Here is a 21438-nt window from a genome sequence, read left to right on the forward strand (position 1 = left end):
AATTAACAAGTCAATAACACAGTAGAAAACGAAGGGGGGGTCTATATACAATGTGTGCAAAAGGCATGAGGAGGTAGGCAAATAATTACAATTTTGCAGATTAACACTGGAGTGATAAAAGATCAGATGGTCATGTACAGGTAGAGATATTGGTGTGCAGAAGAGCAGAAAACAGCATTGATAACACATAACAGCATTGATAACACATAACAGCATTGATAACACATAACAACATTGATTACATAACAGCATTGATAACACATAACAACATTGATTACATAACAGCATTGATAACACATAACAGCATTGATAACACATAAGAGCATTGATAACACATAACAACATTGATTACATAACAGCATTGATAACACATAACAACCTTGATTACATAACAACATTGATTACATAACAGCATTGATTACATAACAGCATTGATCAAATAGCTAGACCATTCACACCTTACATTTAGTTTCAATATCCTTATTTTTCACCACTCGTCCCTATGTGGTAGGTGTAGAAAGTTGTGTGCTATACATCATTACATCCTGTGCTAATCTCTAAAGGACTTCCAGCCAGGTAGTGATGTGAAGCTACATCCATACTGTAGCACCAGCACCAGTAGCACCAGTAGCACCAGTAGCACCAGCAGCAGCAGCAGCAGCAGCAGCAGCAGCAGCAGCAGCAGCAGCAGCAGCAGCAGCAGCAGCAGCAGTGTCTAAGACCAGATGGCTGAGTGGTAATCTGATGGATGAAGTATCTACTGCTCCAGACACCCAGCCTGATGGTCCTGTCCTCCTCTCTCTCTCTCTCTCTCTCTCTCTCTCTCTCTGAGCCCTGGACACAGGGATACAGGACCACAGGTACAGTATAGAGCAACGCAACTCATCTGTCCACAAAAACACTGACTATAAGTATAGCTGTGCAAGGTTGGATAGTATACCCACGTCGGTAAAAGCAACGAAAAGGTTGCAACAAGGCGGCTTGGTTTATGAAATCCTGCTGGCATCAGGCACACACTGCACACTGATATGTGAATGATCAATTGATATATGAATCAACTGGGTTTAAAGCAGATTGATACGTATATTCACCATCGCTCCATGGGATTGGAGAGATGGTGTATGATGGAGTGTTACGCAGGCTCTACTAAAATGTGATCGTGATCTGGTCTATGGTTTACAATAAAGGGCTTTGAATAGATACAAACCTGATATTTCACGTTGAGTGTCACGGTCCAATCAAAAGTAGCATGTGGTCATTCAGTAATACTAAATGCAATAGCACACTGAAAACATGATTACCAGAGAAATCTAACCGCTTTCATTTAAACTCTATTAAAGTTAACGATTTGTTGTTCATTGGATAATATGTTTTTTTTTATATCAAAGTTGATTATAACCCTTTATTAAAGTGGTACAATTTGAAGTATTTGTAGATGTTTCATATGGCTTATTATATTTTTTAAATTGTACTTCTTTAGTAGAGAGTTTGATAATGCCTTTGTTAATATTACAGTAAATATAGGCATAATTAGTTACCTACTTGTTACCTACATGTTAATTAAGAAGTTAACTGTTCAAAATGTTCTAGAATCTCAAGGGTCCTAAATAAGAAGGGACAGGTTTCAATCTTTACAGCAGATCTCCATATCTAATCCTACTGCGTTCCATTTGTCCAGCACGCAGCACCTCAGGCAGCCTTGCCCTTCTATCAGGCACTGGAGGCTGCTGCTCTTTGTTATATATGCCATGGCTTGATGTATAGGGTCTTTTAGCCCCCGGTTTGGCTCAAATCCGAGGGCCCATTTGTACAGATGGGCTTTTACGTGGGCCATTTTAGCAAAGTACCCACCCCATAAAGCCAAAGTGCCTCATTGCTTCATAATTGTGTGATTATGGTCATTTCCTGTGGTCGAGGTGATAGATTATAATTTAGTCCAACAGAGGCTTTTATCTTTTTTATCTTCTCGCTTGACCTTAATCAACCACGGGATGTTTGAACAAAGCCCAAAGACAATATTTCAGATAAAAGGTGTGCATGGTGAGATCACACAACTGGTGATGGGGGAGCCTATTGTATTAAAGGACGTATGGCCTAATTAGAAACAAGTGATAAAACATGTAATGACGTTATACAGCTGAGTAATACTAACACGCAGTGGCTCATAGGTTAAGGTAATGTAACCTGTACGAGGCTATGGTGCCACCAAGTGGGGGAACCTTGATATTACAATCTGTAAAGCGGATGGACAAACCATTACATCACATTTACCATCACAAAACAAGGCTCTGATGCTTTCTGATCCCCATTTTACAACCCAATTAAATCTAAAGATACTGCTAAATGAATACAATATAAATCCAATTTGATGATGTCATCCAAACTTCACCTAATAAGCATACATGTGTTTCCCCTTCCGGTTCTTCTAAACCACTTATTCATGATATACACAGGTAACTGCCAAAATAAAGGAAACACCAACATAAAGTGTCTTAATAGGGTGTTGGGCCACCAGAACAGAGTCAATGCACCTTGACATAGATTCTACAAGTGTCTGGAACTCTATTGGAGAGATGTGACACCATTCTTCAACGAGAAATTGCATTATTTGGTGTTTTGTTGATGATGGTGGAAAACACGGTCTCAGGCACCAATCCAGAATCTCCTATAAGTGTTCAACTGGGTTGAGATCTGGTGACTGAGGCACAGATACACACACACACACACACACGCACGCACGCACACACACACACACACACACACACACACACACACACACACACACACAATTTTTCTACCCATGGTAGCCAAAATAATGGGCAACTGACCATAAGCATAATAGGATGATTTAAATGCTTAATTAACTGAGGAACTACACCTGTTGGGAAGCAGCTGCTTTAAATATTTGTTGTATCCTTCATTAACTCAAGTGCTTTCTTTATTTTGGCAGTTACTTGTAGATCGCTTACCATAACAAATGGAAGCATATATGCCATCGTTCACGTGCTAGTCAAAACTAGGAAAACTCAGAAATGTTCGACTTGCTAACTGGTTGAATGTGGCACGTGTAGAACTATACTGAACAAATATATAAATGCAACATGCAATAATTTCAACGATTTTACTGAGTAACAGTTCATATAAGGAAATCAGTCAATCTATGGATTTCACATGACTGGGCAGGGGCGCTGCCATGGGCATAGGCCCACCCACTGGGGAGCCCCCCCCCCTAGGGGGTTGTGCCCCGCCCCCCTTCCACCTGCCACATCTCCCCCAGCTCTCGGTGTCATTGTGATGTCCCATCAAGGGATGTTCTGTCCTTAGGGAGTCCACACACACTACACACACTGCTACAGTAACTCATCTTCCTCTACACTGTAACACTCAGGCCAAAAATACACTACCTTTTGGTTGAAGTAGACAAGTTTATTCATGATAATAATGATGATGATGAGGATGATGATAATATTAATAATTAGTCATAATTATAATAACGTTAATGTCATAATAAATAGAACTCTTAATCTGAAGCACATAAGAGAAGCATACAGAAAGAGAAATAAAGAACACAAAGTTTAGAACACAGAGCCAGAGGAGAGGGGACTTTTAGAGACTTTTACCTTTCAATATATCCATTGAATTTTTAAACATTTTTTTACTTTATTTAACTGGAACATTTACAAAAAGGAGAAAGAGATATATTTAAAAAATCCTTATAAATAAATGTGTCATTATAGAACAAAATACAAGATTTTGGGAGTCAGAGGGGAGGGGGGATATTATGTACAGTAGGTTCAGGAATACAAAAGGGACGGTAGACTCACACAGTAGAACGGGAGGGGGTGGTACAGTAGTAACTCTCTCTCAGAGGGATATCCTGCTCATGTCACAGCTCAAGCCATTGTGCTCAGGGCTCAGGAAGATAAGGTCTGGTACTTGCAGTCTACACAGAGATCAGGAGGGCGGCCTACTGCCTGCCTGCCTGCCTGACATCCTACCTGCTGTTTCTTCACACTCACATTTCACCTGAAACTGACTGGGAGTTAGTTAGCCACATACACTATGTGACTCTCACATTCAAATCTACATCTATACACTAAACCTGCTTATGATCATTGCCTTCCTCAACAGTACCTGTTACTTAGTGTGATGATGAATATACATGTTATTTCCATAAGGGTGTCTGTAATATAGCTAAGAGAAAGTAGTTGGGGCCCTGCAGGGCCAGAGTAGTTGGGGCCCTGCAGGGCCAGAGTAGTTGGGGCCCTGCAGGGTCAGAGTAGTTGGGGCCCTGCAGGGTCGGAGTAGTTGGGGCCCTGCAGGTCCGGAGTAGTTGGGGCCCTGTAGGGCCAGAGTAGTTGGGGCCCTGCAGGGCCAGAGTAGTTGGGGCCCTGCAGGGCCGGAGTAGTTGGGGCCCTGCAGGGCCAGAGTAGTTGGGGCCCTGCAGGGCCAGAGTAGTTGGGGCCCTGCAGGGTCGGAGTAGTTGGGGCCCTGCAGGGCCGGAGTAGTTGGGGCCCTGCAGGGCCGGAGTAGTTGGGGCCCTTTAGGGCCAGAGTAGTTGTGAATGACTCTCTGGAGCACTAGCTATCTGTTGGCAATCAGCAAGTTGTTAAGCAGTTCTGTAGCATATTTCTAGGCCAAAACATGTGTCTGTGATTCTCTGTATTTGAGTGTGTGTTCATGTGTCTTTGTTTAAAGATGCATTATGAAGGTTTCATATAATTTCAGCCAGTAGTTTTTCGGTCCCCGAAAACTGTGCACAATTGTGTACAACGTCATCCATTTTGTCTTGCAAAAAGAATGTGCATGATATGTTACGAAATCTAATTCATACAGCATGTTACGAATTTGTAAGTGCTTAAGATCCTGTCCAATCTCTTTAAGTGCAGGGGGAGGGGAAGATCAGTTCACACAATCACCATCACGCTTTCAGTCATATAACACATGATCACATGTTACAGTATATCAGGGGTATAGCTTGTAGGAGGGTTCCCCTTATCTACCCCCTCTACTCCCTGACACCACCACAGCCCATATAATAGATATGTATATATATATATATGTATATATATATATATTTATATACAGAAAAAGAATACATACTTGTTGGAAACCCTAGACATTAAAATACATTCAAGAACTGAACCAACATTCTTGTTTAAACACATGTTTACAGTGACTCTCCTGATATAAAGTAAGGTTGCTTCAACAAATTAAAACGTTTTTTTCTTCTTTAAAAGTTTTCAGTGCTGCAAATCACACAAATAAATATTCTCAGAATACATTGACAAAACAACATTGTAATTGACATGTTTCAGCCCTCATTCCTTTATTACCATTGGATGGGCACTAGTTCTATAATGTTTATCAAGCGACATCGTCCATATGCCTTAGGCTTGTGTTTTGGTTATGCACCTGCTGATGTATTACAATTAGATTATTCGATTATAATTCAATTGTTACATGGACATTGATGAATATTTCTCTTCTCTGGAAACGTGCGTCGTTAGTTAAATGCACCCTGGCTTGTTGGTCTGTCTGTTTGAGATACTTTGTCCACTGGTGCAGATAGAGACACAAAGGCTTGGGCTTTGACCCTGGCAGGAGAGGAAAGTCAGGGACTAACGCATCAAACTCTCTTTCTCTCGTCGTGAATCAGAGACCTCTGCTGGGGCTTGGAGAGGAAAGGGAGCTGGGGGAGGAACTTATCTCATTTCTCTACTGGCTTACCCACAGACAAGTAGACCAGTGACAGTACTGCCCATGGAGAGTGGACCAGTGGTGCTGTGCTGCCAGGAGGAAGTGGAGTCATGACGACAGTACCCACAGACAAGTAGACCAGTGACAGTACTGCCCATGGAGAGTGGACCAGTGGTGCTGTGCTGCCAGGAGGAAGTGGAGTCATGACGACAGTACCCACAGACAAGTAGACCAGTGACAGTACTGCCCATGGAGAGTGGACCAGTGGTGCTGCCAGGAGGAAGTGGAGTCATGACGACAGTATCCACAGACAAGTAGACCAGTGACAGTACTGCCCATGGAGAGTGGACCAGTGGTGCTGCTAGGAGGAAGTGGAGTCATGACGACAGTATCCACAGGGAAGTAGACCAGTGACAGTACTGCCCATGGAGAGTGGACCAGTGGTGCTGCTAGGAGGAAGTGGAGTCATGACGACAGTATCCACAGGGAAGTAGACCAGTGACAGTACTTCCCATGGAGAGTGGACCAGTGGTGCTGCCAGGAGGAAGTGGAGTCATGACGACAGTATCCACAGGGAAGTAGAGAACAGCAGTGACTACCCATAGGAAGTTGGCCAGTGACACTGCAACAGGAAGTGGAACAGTGGAACAGTGGCACCAGCGCAAGGAAGGAAGCGGATCAGTGAGACCACGAAAAGACCGCACACAGGAAGTGTAACCATAGAGACCTCCAGCTGGAAGTTAACCTTTGACTCCGACCCACAGAAAGTGGACCTGTAATACAATGCTTTTGCCCGGATGCTGAACCCTCCTAGCCTGCCACTGTAACATTACTGTATGTATATATATATATATATATATATATATATATATATATATATATCACCTCCTCTTGTCTGTCAGTGACAGGAGTGGTGTGCCAGAGAGAAGAGCAGGACTCTCCCTCTCCACCACAGAATCAGCATCGAGGGCCAACTGTTCGTCTTCCTTACCAAAAACATAAAAACATATTTGTACATATATACTGTTTTATACACTTTTTACTTGTAAATCACAAGCTGTAAATCACAAAAGTATAGAAAAATAAAATGTGTTATAATAATAACAGGATGCTTTCTCTCTTTTTTCTCTCGTTGTCTTTCTCTTCTATCCGGCAAAGGTGGTCCCTGGTGGAAACTGGCTCCCTCCGTCTGTAGCGCTTGTGGCTGTTTTTGACACCGCCGCGGCACCACTCCACACGCACGCCTCCGGTCTTTCCTCACCAGCCTCAGTAGAGGGACTCCTTCTCTTCTTCTCCTGTTGGTTTCTTAAAGCTAGTTCTCCTCTTCTCGTTGTTTTCATCTGTGATGTCCATCAATACTGAGCACAGCGTTGCCTTTGTTATTTACTGGAGGTGAATAGGAAGAAGAGCAGGGAGACATGGGTAAGTATGCAGAACATCTCTGATTGACACATATAGACAGACAACCTACTTGTGCATTTCACTACTTTTAATCATAAAGTTTGTTCTGTTATGTTTGCTGTGTTTCCTATTCCAAAAAGCCTATTCAATATGATGATTCCATACCAGAAACCAGAATGTCAAAATTCTTTGAATATAAACGTTGAGAAAATGTATAGAATAAAAAGTACACTACTCTCACAAAAGGTCCCCTCCATCTTTGTTAAAGCACTGCACCCCAGGGAGGGGGAAAGGTACACAATGTCAGGTTAAGACGGGCTGACGGATTGATGTCAAACCACCCGATTGAGAAGCATGCTTAAAAAATCAACTGAAAGGGAAGCTTTTGAGGGAAAAAAGAGAGCATTCTTTTTTCATGCCAGTCTTAAAGTCACACAGCACAAAAGTGAGCTTTAAAGAGCGTAGGCCAAAGGAAATGCTACTTTTCCCCACAGAACAGAGGGCCATTATCACTCTACTGGAGTTTACAGTGTACAGTGAAGAGAGTCATACTGAGGCCTATAGCAGTAGTGGAGAGAGGGAGAGAGGGATGAGAGAGAGGGAGGAGAGAGAGGGAGGAGAGAGAGGGAGAGAGGGAGGAGAGAGGGAGAGAGGGAGAAGAGAGGGAGAGCGAGGGAGGAGAAGGGGGAAGAGAGAGAGGGAGGGAGGAGAGAGAGGAAGAAGAGAGAGGGAGAGAGGGAGATAGGCAGGAGAGAGGGAGAGAGGGAGAAGAGAGGGAGAGCGAGGGAGGAGAGAGAGGGAGAGAGAGAGGGAGGGAGGAGAGAGAGGGAGAAGAGAGAGGGAGAGAGGGAGGAGAGAGAGGTAGAGGGAGATAGGGAGAAGAGAGAGTCAGGAGAGAGGCAGGAGAGAGAGGGAGAGAGAGACAATAGAGAGGGAGAGAGAGAGAGAAGAGAGAGGGAGAGAGTGAGTGAGGAGAGAGAGGAAGATAGGCAGGAGAGAGGGAGAGAGGGAGAAGAGAGGGAGAGCGAGGGAGGAGAGAGAGGGAGAGAGGGAGAGAGGGAAGAGAGGGAGGAGAGAGGTAGAGCGAGGGAGGAGAGAGAGGGAGAGAGAGAGAGGGAGGGAGGAGCGAGAGGGAGAAGAGAGAGGGAGAGAGGGAGGAGAGAGAGGTAGAAGAGAGAGGGAAGAGAGAGAGAGGGATAAGAGAGATGGAGATAGAGGGAGAGAGGGAGAAGAGAGAGAGCGAGGGAGGAGAGAGAGGGAGAAGAGAGACGGAGGAGAGAGAGGGAGAAGAGAGATGGAGAGAGGGAGGAGAGAGAGGGAGATAGGGAGAAGAGAGAGGCAGGAGAGAGAGGGAGAAGAGAGAGGGAGAGAGGAGGGAGAGGGAGAAGAGAGATGGAGAGAGGGAGGAGAGAGAGGGAGAGGGAGATAGAGAGGGAGGAGAGAGAGGGAGAAGAGAGACGGAGGAGAGAGAGGGAGAAGAGAGATGGAGAGAGGGAGGAGAGAGAGGGAGAGGGAGATAGGGAGAATAGAGAGTCAGGAGAGAGGCAGGAGAGAGAGGGAGAGAGAGACAATAGAGAGGGAGAGAGAGAGAGAGAAGAGAGAGGGAGAGAGTGAGGAGAGAGAGGAAGATAGGCAGGAGAGAGGGAGAGAGGGAGAAGAGAGGGAGAGCGAGGGAGGAGAGAGAGGGAGAGAGGGAGAGAGGGAAGAGAGGGAGGAGAGAGGTAGAGCGAGGGAGGAGAGAGAGGGAGAGAGAGAGAGGGAGGGAGGAGCGAGAAGGAGAAGAGAGAGGGAGAGAGGGATGAGAGAGAGGTAGAAGAGAGAGGGAAGAGAGAGAGAGGGATAAGAGAGATGGAGATAGAGGGAGAGAGGGAGAAGAGAGAGAGCGAGGGAGGAGAGAGAGGGAGAAGAGAGACGGAGGAGAGAGAGGGAGAAGAGAGATGGAGAGAGGGAGGAGAGAGAGGGAGATAGGGAGAAGAGAGAGGCAGGAGAGAGAGGGAGAAGAGAGAGGGAGAGAGGAGGGAGAGGGAGAAGAGAGATGGAGAGAGGGAGGAGAGAGAGGGAGAGGGAGATAGAGAGAAGAGAGAGTCAGGAGAGAGGCAGGAGAGAGAGGGAGAGAGAGACAATAGAGAGGGAGAGAGAGAGAGAAGAGAGAGGGAGAGAGTGAGGAGAGAGAGGAAGATAGGCAGGAGAGAGGGAGAGAGGGAGAAGAGAGGGAGAGCGAGGGAGGAGAGAGAGAGGGAGAGAGGGAGAGAGGGAAGAGAGGGAGGAGAGAGGTAGAGCGAGGGAGGAGTGAGAGGGAGAGAGAGAGAGGGAGGGAGGAGCGAGAGGGAGAAGAGAGAGGGAGAGAGGGAGGAGAGAGAGGTAGAAGAGAGAGGGAAGAGAGAGAGAGGGATAAGAGAGATGGAGATAGAGGGAGAGAGGGGAGAAGAGAGAGAGAGAGGGAGAAGAGAGACGGAGGAGAGAGAGGGAGAAGAGAGATGGAGAGAGGGAGGAGAGAGAGGGAGATAGGGAGAAGAGAGAGGCAGGAGAGAGGCAGGAGAGAGAGAGGGAGGAGAGAGAGGGATTAAGAAAGGGAGGAGAGAGAGGGAGAGAGAGGGAGAGAGAGAGGGAGAAGAGAGATGGAGAGAGGGAGGAGAGAGGGAGAGGGAGGAGAGAGAGGGAGAGAGAGAGAGAATAGAGAGGGAGAGAGAGAGAAGAGAGAGGGAGAGAGGGAGGAGAGAGAGGGAGAGAGAGGGAGAGAGGGAGAAGAGAGAGGAAGAGATGGATGAGAGAGAGGGGAGAGAGGGAGGAGAGAGATGTAGAGAGGGAGGAGAGAGAGGTAGAAAGGGAGAAGAGAGAGGGAGAGAGGGAGGAGAGAGAGGGAGAGAGGGAGGAGAGAGAGGGAGAGAAGGAGAGAGGGAGAAGAGAGAGGGAGAGAGAGAGGGAGGAGAGAGAGGGAGAGAGGGAGGAGAGAGAGGCAGGAGAGAGACATGTGTCCTTGGACCCTTGTCATGACAGTCTCTCCCTAATTCAGCAGCGCGCCGAGAGGAAAACGAGGAAAACGAGAGGAAAACGAGGCGAGGATTTCATTTTGACATGGCTTTGTAGTGCTTTTTCACACCTCCTCTGGAGAAGTAACAATTGAACGCGTGGCATGCTAATCTCAGCCCAGAATTACTCTTTGTCTCTCTCTACATCTCCCTCTGCTTCTCCCTCTGTCTCTCCCTCTGTCTCTTCATCCATCTCCCTCTGTCTCTCCCTCCACTCCCTGTCTCTCCCTCCATCTCCCTGTCTCTCCTCCCTCTCTCCCTCTCTCTCCTCCCTCTCTCCCTCTGTCTCTTCATCCATCTCCCTCTGTCTCTCCTCCACCTCCCGGTCTCTCCTTCCATCTCCCTCCATCTCTCTGTCTCTCTATCCATCTCCCTCTGTCTCTCTATCCATCTCCCTCTGTCTCTCCCTCCATCTCCCTGCCTCTCCCTCCATCTCCCTCTGTCTCTCCCTCCATCTCCCTGTCTCTCCCTCCATCTCCCTGTCTCTCCCTCTGTCTCTCCCTCCATCTCCCTCTCTCTCCCTCCATCTTGCTGTCTCTCCCTCCATCTCCCTGTCTCTCCCTCCATCTCCCTGTCTCTCCCTCTGTCTCTCCCTCCATCTCCCTGTCTCTCCCTCTGTCTCTCCCTACATCTCCCTGTCTCTCCCTCCACCACCCTGTCTCTCCCTCTGTCTCTCCATCCATCTCCCTCTGTCTCTCCCTCTGTCTCTCCCTCCAACTCCCTGTCTCTATCTCCATCTCCCTCTGTCTCTCCCTCCATCTCCCTCTGTCTCTCCCTCCATCTCCCTGTCTCTATCTCCATCTCCCTCTGTCTCTCCCTCCATCTCCCTCTGTCTCTCCCTCCATCTCCCTGTCTCTCCCTCTGTCTCTCCCTCCATCTCCCTGTCTCTCCCTCCATCTCCCTGTCTCTCCCTCCATCTCCCTGTCTCTCCCTCCATTCTCCCTGTCTCTCCCTCCGTCTCTCCCTCTGTCTCTCCCTCCATCTCTCTATCCATCTCCCTCTGTCTCTCCCTCTGTCTCTCCCTCCAACTCCCTGTCTCTATCTCCATCTTCCTCTGTCTCTCCCTCCATCTCCCTCCATCTCCCTGTCTCTATCTCCATCTCCCTCTGTCTCTCCCTCCATCTCCCTCTGTCTCTCCCTCCATCTCCCTCTGTCTCTCCCTCCATCTCCCTCTGTCTCTCCCTCCATCTCCCTGTCTCTATCTCCATCTCCCTCTGTCTCTCCCTCCATCTCCCTCTGTCTCTCCCTCCATCTCCCTCTGTCTCTCTATCCATCTCCCTCTGTCTCCCCCTCCATCTCCCTCCATCTCTCCCTCCATCTCCCTCCATCTCCCTCTGTCTCTCTATCCATCTCCCTTTGTCTCTCCCTCCATCTCCCTCTGTCTCTCCCTCCATCTCCCTCTGTCTCTCCCTCCATCTCCCTCTGTCTCTCCATCCATGGAGCAGCCTGCCTCATCTTCAGTCCTACGGAGGTCTCACTGGGGACTCTCTATACTAAAATAGCCCCATCACTGTATCACTATATAGCAGAGCAGAGTGGGAACACACTAGCACCTGCGCTACATATAGTGCTCCTCACTGACAGGCAGACCAGCATTGGAGGAGCTGCAGTGACAAATATATTAATCACTCACGGACAAGTCAATTCAGGGGAGGTTTGGGTCAGTGCTGTAGCAAGTGGCCACTGTCACTGAGGAAGTGCAATGCATTGCACTGTACCTACATTGAACATCTACTTATCTATACAATGCTGGTTTAAATCTGTAGAAATATTGGGTTTCATTAAGCGTGAACAGGAATGGTAGAAGATTTCATTTGACTGTGCCTGATCAGGATTACAATCAACAAGCTGGAAACAGATGAAACATAGAGCTCCAATGACAAACAACATGCTCTCAGAACTGCTTTATTCTGACACTCAAAACAATCAGAGGTTGCTGAGATATGTCACATATACTAACAACTAAGTCATTGATGAAAGAAGACAAAGGAAATGTAATATACTGTACCAATAAATCAAAAGCCAATTACTTACACCTTTCAGACATTATATACTTTTTTTTAGAAATGACATACTGTACAACTCATAGAACAAGTTCAGCTGAATTGAAAATACACAGATAAAACCACTATATATATGAATACATAGGAACCAGATAATCAGAGAATTGGTAATATATGTGTATATACATGTATATATTTACAGGAACTTTTTAAAACGTTTTTTAGCTTGTTTCCCTTTTTCTCTACAAATCTTTTGGATGGATAAAGAAATGATAAGGTCAGCTTATCAAGGCTTACTGACTATAATAGTAAATACATCATAATGACATGAATAGACATGTTTAAATGTGAGCAGACTGTGTATGACTGGGCTTGTGGTTTAACACCTTCATTGAGTGTTTTTAATAATGTAGCTAGCTACGAAAAACCAATGTATATGGGATAGAGGATATTATAAAACTGGAAAACCTTTCAGCCTCTACACTATGGATACACATTTTTAATATTTAGCAAAATATAATAAGACACAATATATATTAGCTATTTACATGTTATATGAAGCCTTGATAATTTGACATTTTAACAGTGTAACAATGAATACATTGATTATAAAGGGAGGAAGAGTTGTACAGACACAATACAACTTTAACTGACAACACTCAAACCCATCCAAGTAAAAACATGGCATCACTGCAATGTCCTCATGAATAAAACGGACCCCGAGTAACCCTGAAAGTAGAGGATGTCAATGAAAAGGTGTGTTCTAGGCTAACTTTCTTTTTTAACTGTGAAATGTAGCTGCTGGTAGACTGAGATCTGCACATTGCTATGGTGAAGATGTAGTGTAGGAATGGCCTGTAAGTGAAGCTAGCGATACAGTGATTGATAGTGGCTGATTAGCCTGCTCTAATTTGTGGTGGTGAGGCATGGCGGCTAACACCCCTCCTGGGCATTGATGTTCCTCTCATAGGAGCTAGCATCTTATCAGGCGGGTTCACGTGCAGACAGGAAATGAGTGGGTGCTTAAAGTGGAAGATTCTATTTTACTGTACAAGGTTTTACAAGGTTAGGTTATCAATGAGTTAGGACTTATAAAGTGATTTATTGAGGCAAAGAGTTGTCATGGAGACAGATTTCAGGATGTCTAGACTAGAGGAAAGAAGTTGGCAAACCTCAAAAACACACAGCCAGTGAAAAACATGAATTACTATTCGTCACACTATGGCCTCCAGTGTATTTGCTAAACGATAGCTTCAGAAGAGCAGCCTTCATTAAGATGTCTGCTCTCAGTCTCTGACACTGTGGCTTTCCTACTCAACTCATTTATGACTTATCTGCACCCAAACTGAACAGGGGGATTCAAATAGTCTATTTCCTTTCAAGCGGATCAACTGGTACTATAGTAATTACTAAGTTTCTCTCCCCAATTAAGTTCAGTGTAGAAGTAGCCGTCTGCTAAAAAGGATTTTGAAACAACAGCTGTAATGACGGGCATCATTAGGAATTGGTAGGCAGTGAGAGGGAGAATTCAAAGCCATGATGTTCTCTTTGACCAAGGCAGAGGGGAGTATTTTCCTTGCCGTTCAGTGTATGCGTGTGGGGCTGTCTCTTTTATAATATATATATTTTGTGTGGAGCTGTCTCAAGCCTATGTGTTCAAACAGCAGACTTCCACTGCTGTAAATTCAGCTTAAGACGTAGACGCTAATTGAGTTGAAGAAACAGTGGAACTTGGCTTCAGTGAGCCGTTGTTCTTGGGGGATTCTCTGTGTTAGTTCCACAGAGAATCCAGCTGTGTCAAACCTACTATTCACACACACACACACACACACACACACACACACACACACACACACACACACACACACACACACACACACACACACACACACACACACAGAGTGTAATTTAATCAGAAACACCTACAAATACATGAATAACAATGAAGCTGTTTTGAATCATATAAAAGCCCCCATGGTAGGACCCTAAATACTGGTATATAAAAGCCCCCATGGTAGGACCCTAAATACTGGTATATAACAGCCCCCATGGTAGGACCCTAAATACTGGTATATAAAAGTCTCCATGGTAGGACCCTAAATAGTGGTATATAAAAGCCCCCATGGTAGGACCCTAAATACTGGTATATAAAAGCCCCCATAGTAGGACCCTAAATACTGGTATATAAAAGCCCCCATGGTAGGACCCTAAATACTGGTATATAAAACCCCCCATGGTAGGACCCTAAATACTGGTATATAAAAGCCCCCATGGTAGGACCCTAAATACTGGTATATAAAAGCCCCCATGGTAGGACCCTAAATACTGGTATATAAAAGCCCCTATGGTAGGACCCTAAATACTGGTATATAAAAGCCCCCATGGTAGGACCCTAAATACTGGTATATAAAAGCCCCCATGGTAGGACCCTAAATACTGGTATATAAAAGCCCCATGGTAGGACCCTAAATACTGGTATATAAAAGCCCCTATGGTAGGACCCTAAATACTGGTATATAAAAGCCCCCATGGTAGGAACCTAAATACTGGTATATAAAAGCCCCCATGGTAGGACCCTAAATACTGGTATATAAAAGCCCCCATGGTAGGACCCTAAATACTAGTATATAAAAGCCCCTATGGTAGGACCCTAAATACTGGTATATAAAAGCCCCCATGGTAGGACCCTAAATACTGGTATATAAAAGCCCCTATGGTAGGACCCTAAATACTGGTATATAAAAGCCCCTATGGTAGGACCCTAAATACTGGTATATAAAAGCCCCTATGGTAGGACCCTAAATACTGGTATATAAAAGCCCCTATGGTAGGACCCTAAATACTGGTATATAAAAGCCCCCATGGTAGGACCCTAAATACTGGTATATAAAAGCCCCCATGGTAGGACCCTAAATACTGGTATATAAAAGCCCCCATGGTAGGACCCTAAATACTGGTATATAAAAGCCCCCATGGTAGGACCCTAAATACTGGTATATAAAAGCCCCCATGGTAGGACCCAAAATACTGGTATATAAAAGCCCCTATGGTAGGACCCTAAATACTGGTATATAAAAGCCCCCATGGTAGGACCCTAAATACTGGTATATAAAAGCCCCCATGGTAGGACCCTAAATACTGGTATATAAAAGCCCCATGGTAGGACCCTAAATACTGGTATATAAAGCCCCTATGGTAGGACCCTAAATACTGGTATATAAAAGCCCCCATGGTAGGACCCTAAATACTGGTATATAAAAGCCCCCATGGTAGGACCCTAAATACTGGTATATAAAAGCCCCCATGGTAGGACCCTAAATACTAGTATATAAAAGCCCCTATGGTAGGACCCTAAATACTGGTATATAAAGCCCCCATGGTAGGACCCTAAATACTGGTATATAAAAGCCCCTATGGTAGGACCCTAAATACTGGTATATAAAAGCCCCTATGGTAGGACCCTAAATACTGGTATATAAAAGCCCCTATGGTAGGACCCTAAATACTGGTATATAAAAGCCCCTATGGTAGGACCCTAAATACTGGTATATAAAAGCCCCCATGGTAGGACCCTAAATACTGGTATATAAAAGCCCCCATGGTAGGACCCTAAATACTGGTATATAAAAGCCCCCATGGTAGGACCCTAAATACTGGTATATAAAAGCCCCCATGGTAGGACCCTAAATACTGGTATATAAAAGCCCCCATGGTAGGACCCTAAATACTGGTATATAAAGCCCCCATGGTAGGACCCTAAATACTGGTATATAAAAGCCCCCCATGGTAGGACCCTAAATACTGGTATATAAAGCCCCCATGGTAGGACCCTAAATACTGGTATATAAAGCCCCCATGGTAGGACCCTAAATACTGGTATATAAAAGCCCCCATGGTAGGACCCTAAATACTGGTATATAAAAGCCCCCATGGTAGGACCCTAAATACTGGTATATAAAAGCCCCCATGGTAGGACCCTAAATACTGGTATATAAAAGCCCCTATGGTAGGACCCTAAATACTGGTATATAAAAGCCCCCATGGTAGGACCCTAAATACTGGTATATAAAAGCCCCCATGGTAGGACCCTAAATACTGGTATATAAAAGCCCCCATGGTAGGACCCTAAATACTGGTATATAAAAGCCCCCATGGTAGGACCCTAAATACTGGTATATAAAAGCCCCTATGGTAGGACCCTAAATACTGGTATATAAAAGCCCCCATGGTAGGACCCTAAATACTGGTATATAAAAGCCCCCATGGTAGGACCCTAAATACTGGTATATAAAAGCCCCCATGGTAGGACCCTAAATACTGGTATATAAAAGCCCCTATGGTAGGACCCTAAATACTGGTATATAAAAGCCCCCATGGTAGGACCCTAAATACTGGTATATAAAAGCCCCCATGGTAGGACCCTAAATACTGGTATATAAAAGCCCCCATGGTAGGACCCTAAATACTGGTATATAAAAGCCCCTATGGTAGGACCCTAAATACTGGTATATAAAAGCCCCCATGGTAGGACCCTAAATACTGGTATATAAAAGCCCCCATGGTAGGACCCTAAATACTGGTATATAAAAGCCCCTATGGTAGGACCCTAAATACTGGTATATAAAAGCCCCCATGGTAGGACCCTAAATACTGGTATATAAAAGCCCCCATGGTAGGACCCTAAATACTGGTATATAAAAGCCCCTATGGTAGGACCCTAAATACTGGTATATAAAAGCCCCCATGGTAGGACCCTAAATACTGGTATATAAAAGCCCCCATGGTAGGACCCTAAATACTGGTATATAAAAGCCCCTATGGTAGGACCCTAAATACTGGTATATAAAAGCCCCCATTGTAGGACCCTAAATACTGGTATATAAAAGCCCCTATGGTAGGACCCTAAATACTGGTATATAAAAGCCCCCATGGTAGGACCCTAAATACTGGTATATAAAAGCCCCCATGGTAGGACCCTAAATACTGGTATATAAAAGCCCCTATGGTAGGACCCTAAATACTGGTATATAAAAGCCCCCATGGTAGGACCCTAAATACTGGTATATAAAAGCCCCCATGGTAGGACCCTAAATACTGGTATATAAAAGCCCCCATGGTAGGACCCTAAATACTGGTATATAAAAGCCCCTATGGTAGGACCCTAAATACTGGTATATAAAAGCCCCCATGGTAGGACCCTAAATACTGGTATATAAAAGCCCCCATGGTAGGACCCTAAATACTGGTATATAAAAGCCCCCATGGTAGGACCCTAAATACTGGTATATAAAAGCCCCTATGGTAGGACCCTAAATACTGGTATATAAAAGCCCCCATGGTAGGACCCTAAATACTGGTATATAAAAGCCCCCATGGTAGGACCCTAAATACTGGTATATAAAAGCCCCTATGGTAGGACCCTAAATACTGGTATATAAAAGCCCCCATGGTAGGACCCTAAATACTGGTATATAAAAGCCCCTATGGTAGGACCCTAAATACTGGTATATAAAAGCCCCCATGGTAGGACCCTAAATACTGGTATATAAAAGCCCCTATGGTAGGACCCTAAATACTGGTATATAAAAGCCCCCATGGTAGGACCCTAAATACTGGTATATAAAAGGAAGAACAAGGTATTATACTTTTCTTTGATCAAGTGATGATATATTATTTTGGTACAACATGAATCTATATATCATGTTCAACATGTTGACTAAACATAACTGCTCGTATATGATGTCTTTATAAACATGGCACATCTTCAAAATGATACAAATCACACAGATAACACTTGAGAGGATACATACGTAGATTTCCATACTTGTATTCGGATCTATATATCATGTCTCTTGGCTTGATCTACTTACAAAATAGTTTCTTTGAAATGTTCCCATTTTCTCAAGAGTTCATATGGGGTAACTACTGAGTTGAAGACGTGTACTCGAGTACATTAACATGGTATGACAACACGCAGCTGTTATAATACATAAATGGAAGGAGTTTGGAACCACCGAGACTCTTCCTACAGCTGTATGGAACAAGGTATTTTCTCCTGAAAGTGGAATATGATACAATCATGTTCACAGTCCATTTCTCTCCTCATAATGTAAAGTCTATAATCTCTCACTGTACCTGCTCTAGTAATTCAGCTCTTCCAGAGAGATTTAGGCTAAATAAACCATGAAGACAATGCTCTGTCATTGTAAAGTGGGGGAACCCACTGGTAGTGTTTGGTGGGTATGCTTGACTTATGCTAGTCATTTTGGGTGCTGGTATTGTTTTATTTAGGTGCAGGAGCTCAAGCAGTAGAAAATCTGAGGTGCCGGTGCTCAGCTCTGGTAAGCTCCTGCCCAAGTCAAGCACTGATTATGTCAAGAAAATCTTCAATAAACAGACAAGCATTCTACTGATACAATTAGTTGTCAGATCAAATCACTTGTAGTGGTTTATCCTGAGGTACAGAATGTTTTGTGCAATACTGAAAAGTGAATAGTTATCAGGAATTGCACTACAGTACTTCATAGATGAGTCCGACAGCGTAGCCTACTAAAAATAATGATTACCCACCTCTCACATACAGTGGGGAGAACAAGTATTTGATACACTGACGATTTTGCAGGTTTTCCTACTTACAAAGCATTCAGACAACTTGACTTTTTGCAAATTTTGTTATGTTACAGCTTTATTCTAAAAATTATTCAATTCCATTTTTTGAATTGATCCAGGATTGTGTTGAGGCACAGATCTGGAGAAGGGTACCAAAACATTTCTGCAGCATTGAACACAGTGGCCTCCACCATTCTTAAATGAAAGACGTTTGGAACCACCAAGACTCTTCCTAGATCTGGCCGCCCGGCCAAAATGAGCAATTGGGAGAGAAGGGCCTTGGTCAGGGAGGTGACCAAGAACCCGATGGTCACTCTGACAGAGCTCTAGAGTTCCTCTGTGGAGATGGGAGAATCTCCCAGAACGACAACCATCTCTGCAGCACTCCCCCAATCAGGCCTTTATGGTTGTGACCAGACGGAAGCCACTCCTCAGTAAAAGGCACATGACAGTCCGCTTGGAGTTTGCCAAAAGGCACCTGAAGACTCTCAGACCTTGAGAAACAAGATTCTCTGGTCTGATGAAATCAAGATTGAACTTTTTGGCCTGAATGCCAAGCGTCACATCTGGAGGAAACCTGTCACCATCCCTTCGGTGAAGCATGGTGGCAGCATCAGGCTGTGGGGATGTTTTTCAGCGACAGGGACTGGGAGACTAGTCAGGATCGAGGCAAATATGAACGGAGCAAAGTAAAGAGAGATCCTTGATGAAAACCTGCTCCAGAGCGCTCAGGACCGCAGACTGGGGCGAAGGTTCACCTTTCAACAGGACAACAACCGTAAGCACACAGCCAAGATAACCCAGAAGTGACTTCGGGTCTCTGAATCTCCTTGAGTGACCCAGCCAGAGACCGGACTTGAACCCGATCGAACATCTCTGGAGAGATCTGAAAATAGCTGAGCAGCAACGCTCCACATCTAACCTGACAGAGCTTGAGAGGATATGCAGAGAGGAATGGGAGAAACTCCCCAAATACAGGTGTGCCAAGCTTGCTGTGTCATAACCAAGAAGACTCGAGGCTGTAATTGCTACCAAAGGTGCTTCAACAAAGTACTTTGTAAAGTGTCTGAATGCTGAATACTGAATAGTAAATCTGATATTTCTGTTTATTTTACATAGATTTTCAAGAAAATAAAACATACATGTTTTTGCTTTGTCATTATGGGGTACTGTGTGTTGACTGATGAGGGGGGGGGGGAACAATTGAATCAATTTTGTAATAAGGCTGTAACGTAACAAAATGTAGAAAAAGTCAAGGTGTCTAAATATTTTCTGAATGCACTGTACACTTCAGTTAATAATACGTGAACATGCAAATCAGTGTGGAAAAAATGTGCCTGAAATAAACAAAGACATTGAATCCTTCACAATCCTAAGTCCTTTAGCCTAGAGTGCCATCACGTTAGCGAGAGCTAGCCCAGTCTCAACCCCAGGTGAACTCTGACCCCTCACTGTGGTGCAATGGCGCTCACTCTGCATGCTGTCACACCACATCACTGTTAGGACTCCAATTCAAGTGCATTAGGACACTCCAACATTACAGAGCAATCATACAGTTGACAGTGGCGTCTTGTGAAATAAGAATTAGCAGGGCATGTGCATCGTCTTTTTTTATTATTATAATTATATATTTCTAATGCTAATTGGAATACAATATTTTGTTTCCTGCTTGAATTTCATTGAATTCCAATTCAAGAATACGCTAAATAACAGTGTATCTAATGCCCCACTAGATTGTCATCCATCTGACGGTCACTGCAGAAACACAACCCTCTGATCATGCATCATGCGTACTACAGTAGGCTCACATTGGTTATGGTGACACAGCACCCATCTACAGCAGTCACATGTGCAGAACATAACTTCTCCCCGAAATCAATCCAAAGCACAAAATGAATACAAAACAAATCATAGGAGCAGACCAATGATGACATCAACAAGGTTGTAGAAATCGTCTGTAGCGGGAGGGCGGGTGTCAGGGGGAGGGGTCAGCATTAGTAACCTGGAAGGTTTTAGTTTGATTTGGAGCTCCACGAAGGATGAGGTGTTTGCTTGTTTGTACATTTTTTGATTTTTGTTTGTTGGGGGGTAATGTCTCTGTCTTTCTCTCTTTTCTTTCTGTTAGTAGGGAGTGAAGCGACTGTACCCTCCTCTGTATAGGCTAGCCTGCAACATCAAAGATGAAAAAGGACCAATCAGTATTAAGGTGGTGACAGCTTGGTTGTTGAGTTCTGGTTTTTCCACAAATTTCCTTCCTTTATTGGTTTTGTTGAAACGTCTGTGTCTGAAGGACATGGGATTAAATAACATTTAATTGAGCTGGTTTAATCAAAGTAATAATAGTTCTTGTTCATTAGAGTATGCAGAAGTTGGGTATGTGTGTGTTCTGAGGACGGGCGGTCCAGGTGTTGGAGCTGGAGGATAAAGAACCTGGTAGTGATAAAGTATGAACTTAGTCTGAAATCATTTTGATATTTGTACCAGAGAGAAAAACCCTTTCCTAGATATCAATATTCTTCTTTTGGCTTGCCACATGGAGAAGTGGGCCCCGCCCTCAAATGCAGTTTCCATGCATTAATTACATTAAGCAACAAATTGGAAAATACTGTGTTTGTTTCATGCTTTTGACTGTAGGAAAACATTCCTCACGCAATGGCTTTCCAGGCTACAACAATGTCATAGATCCAACCAAAGCG

At 44.4% G+C, this 21438-nt stretch overlaps 1 protein-coding gene across 8 annotated transcripts in view; it reads right to left on the bottom strand.

The window, feature by feature from the left end:
* Window positions 1-3405: 3405 nt before the first annotated feature.
* The window catches only part of LOC109897631 (RNA binding protein fox-1 homolog 3), a 409231-nt gene continuing 391198 nt past the window's right edge, over window positions 3406-21438 (bottom strand). For 5 of the 8 annotated variants that reach the window (XM_031827801.1, XM_031827802.1, XM_031827805.1 and 2 more), the window contains one exon: window positions 20166-20908. In XM_031827801.1, coding sequence (XP_031683661.1) covers window positions 20864-20908 — 45 coding nt within the window. In that variant the 3' untranslated portion in view covers window positions 20166-20863. Of the gene's footprint in view, window positions 7087-20165; window positions 20909-21438 lie in introns of those variants that run through there. The other 3 variants (XM_031827807.1, XM_031827804.1, XM_031827808.1) reach the window with 1 other exon arrangement.

The sequence above is a fragment of the Oncorhynchus kisutch genome, linkage group LG6 (assembly GCF_002021735.2).
Source record: "Oncorhynchus kisutch isolate 150728-3 linkage group LG6, Okis_V2, whole genome shotgun sequence".
Classification (NCBI taxonomy): domain Eukaryota; kingdom Metazoa; phylum Chordata; class Actinopteri; order Salmoniformes; family Salmonidae; genus Oncorhynchus; species Oncorhynchus kisutch.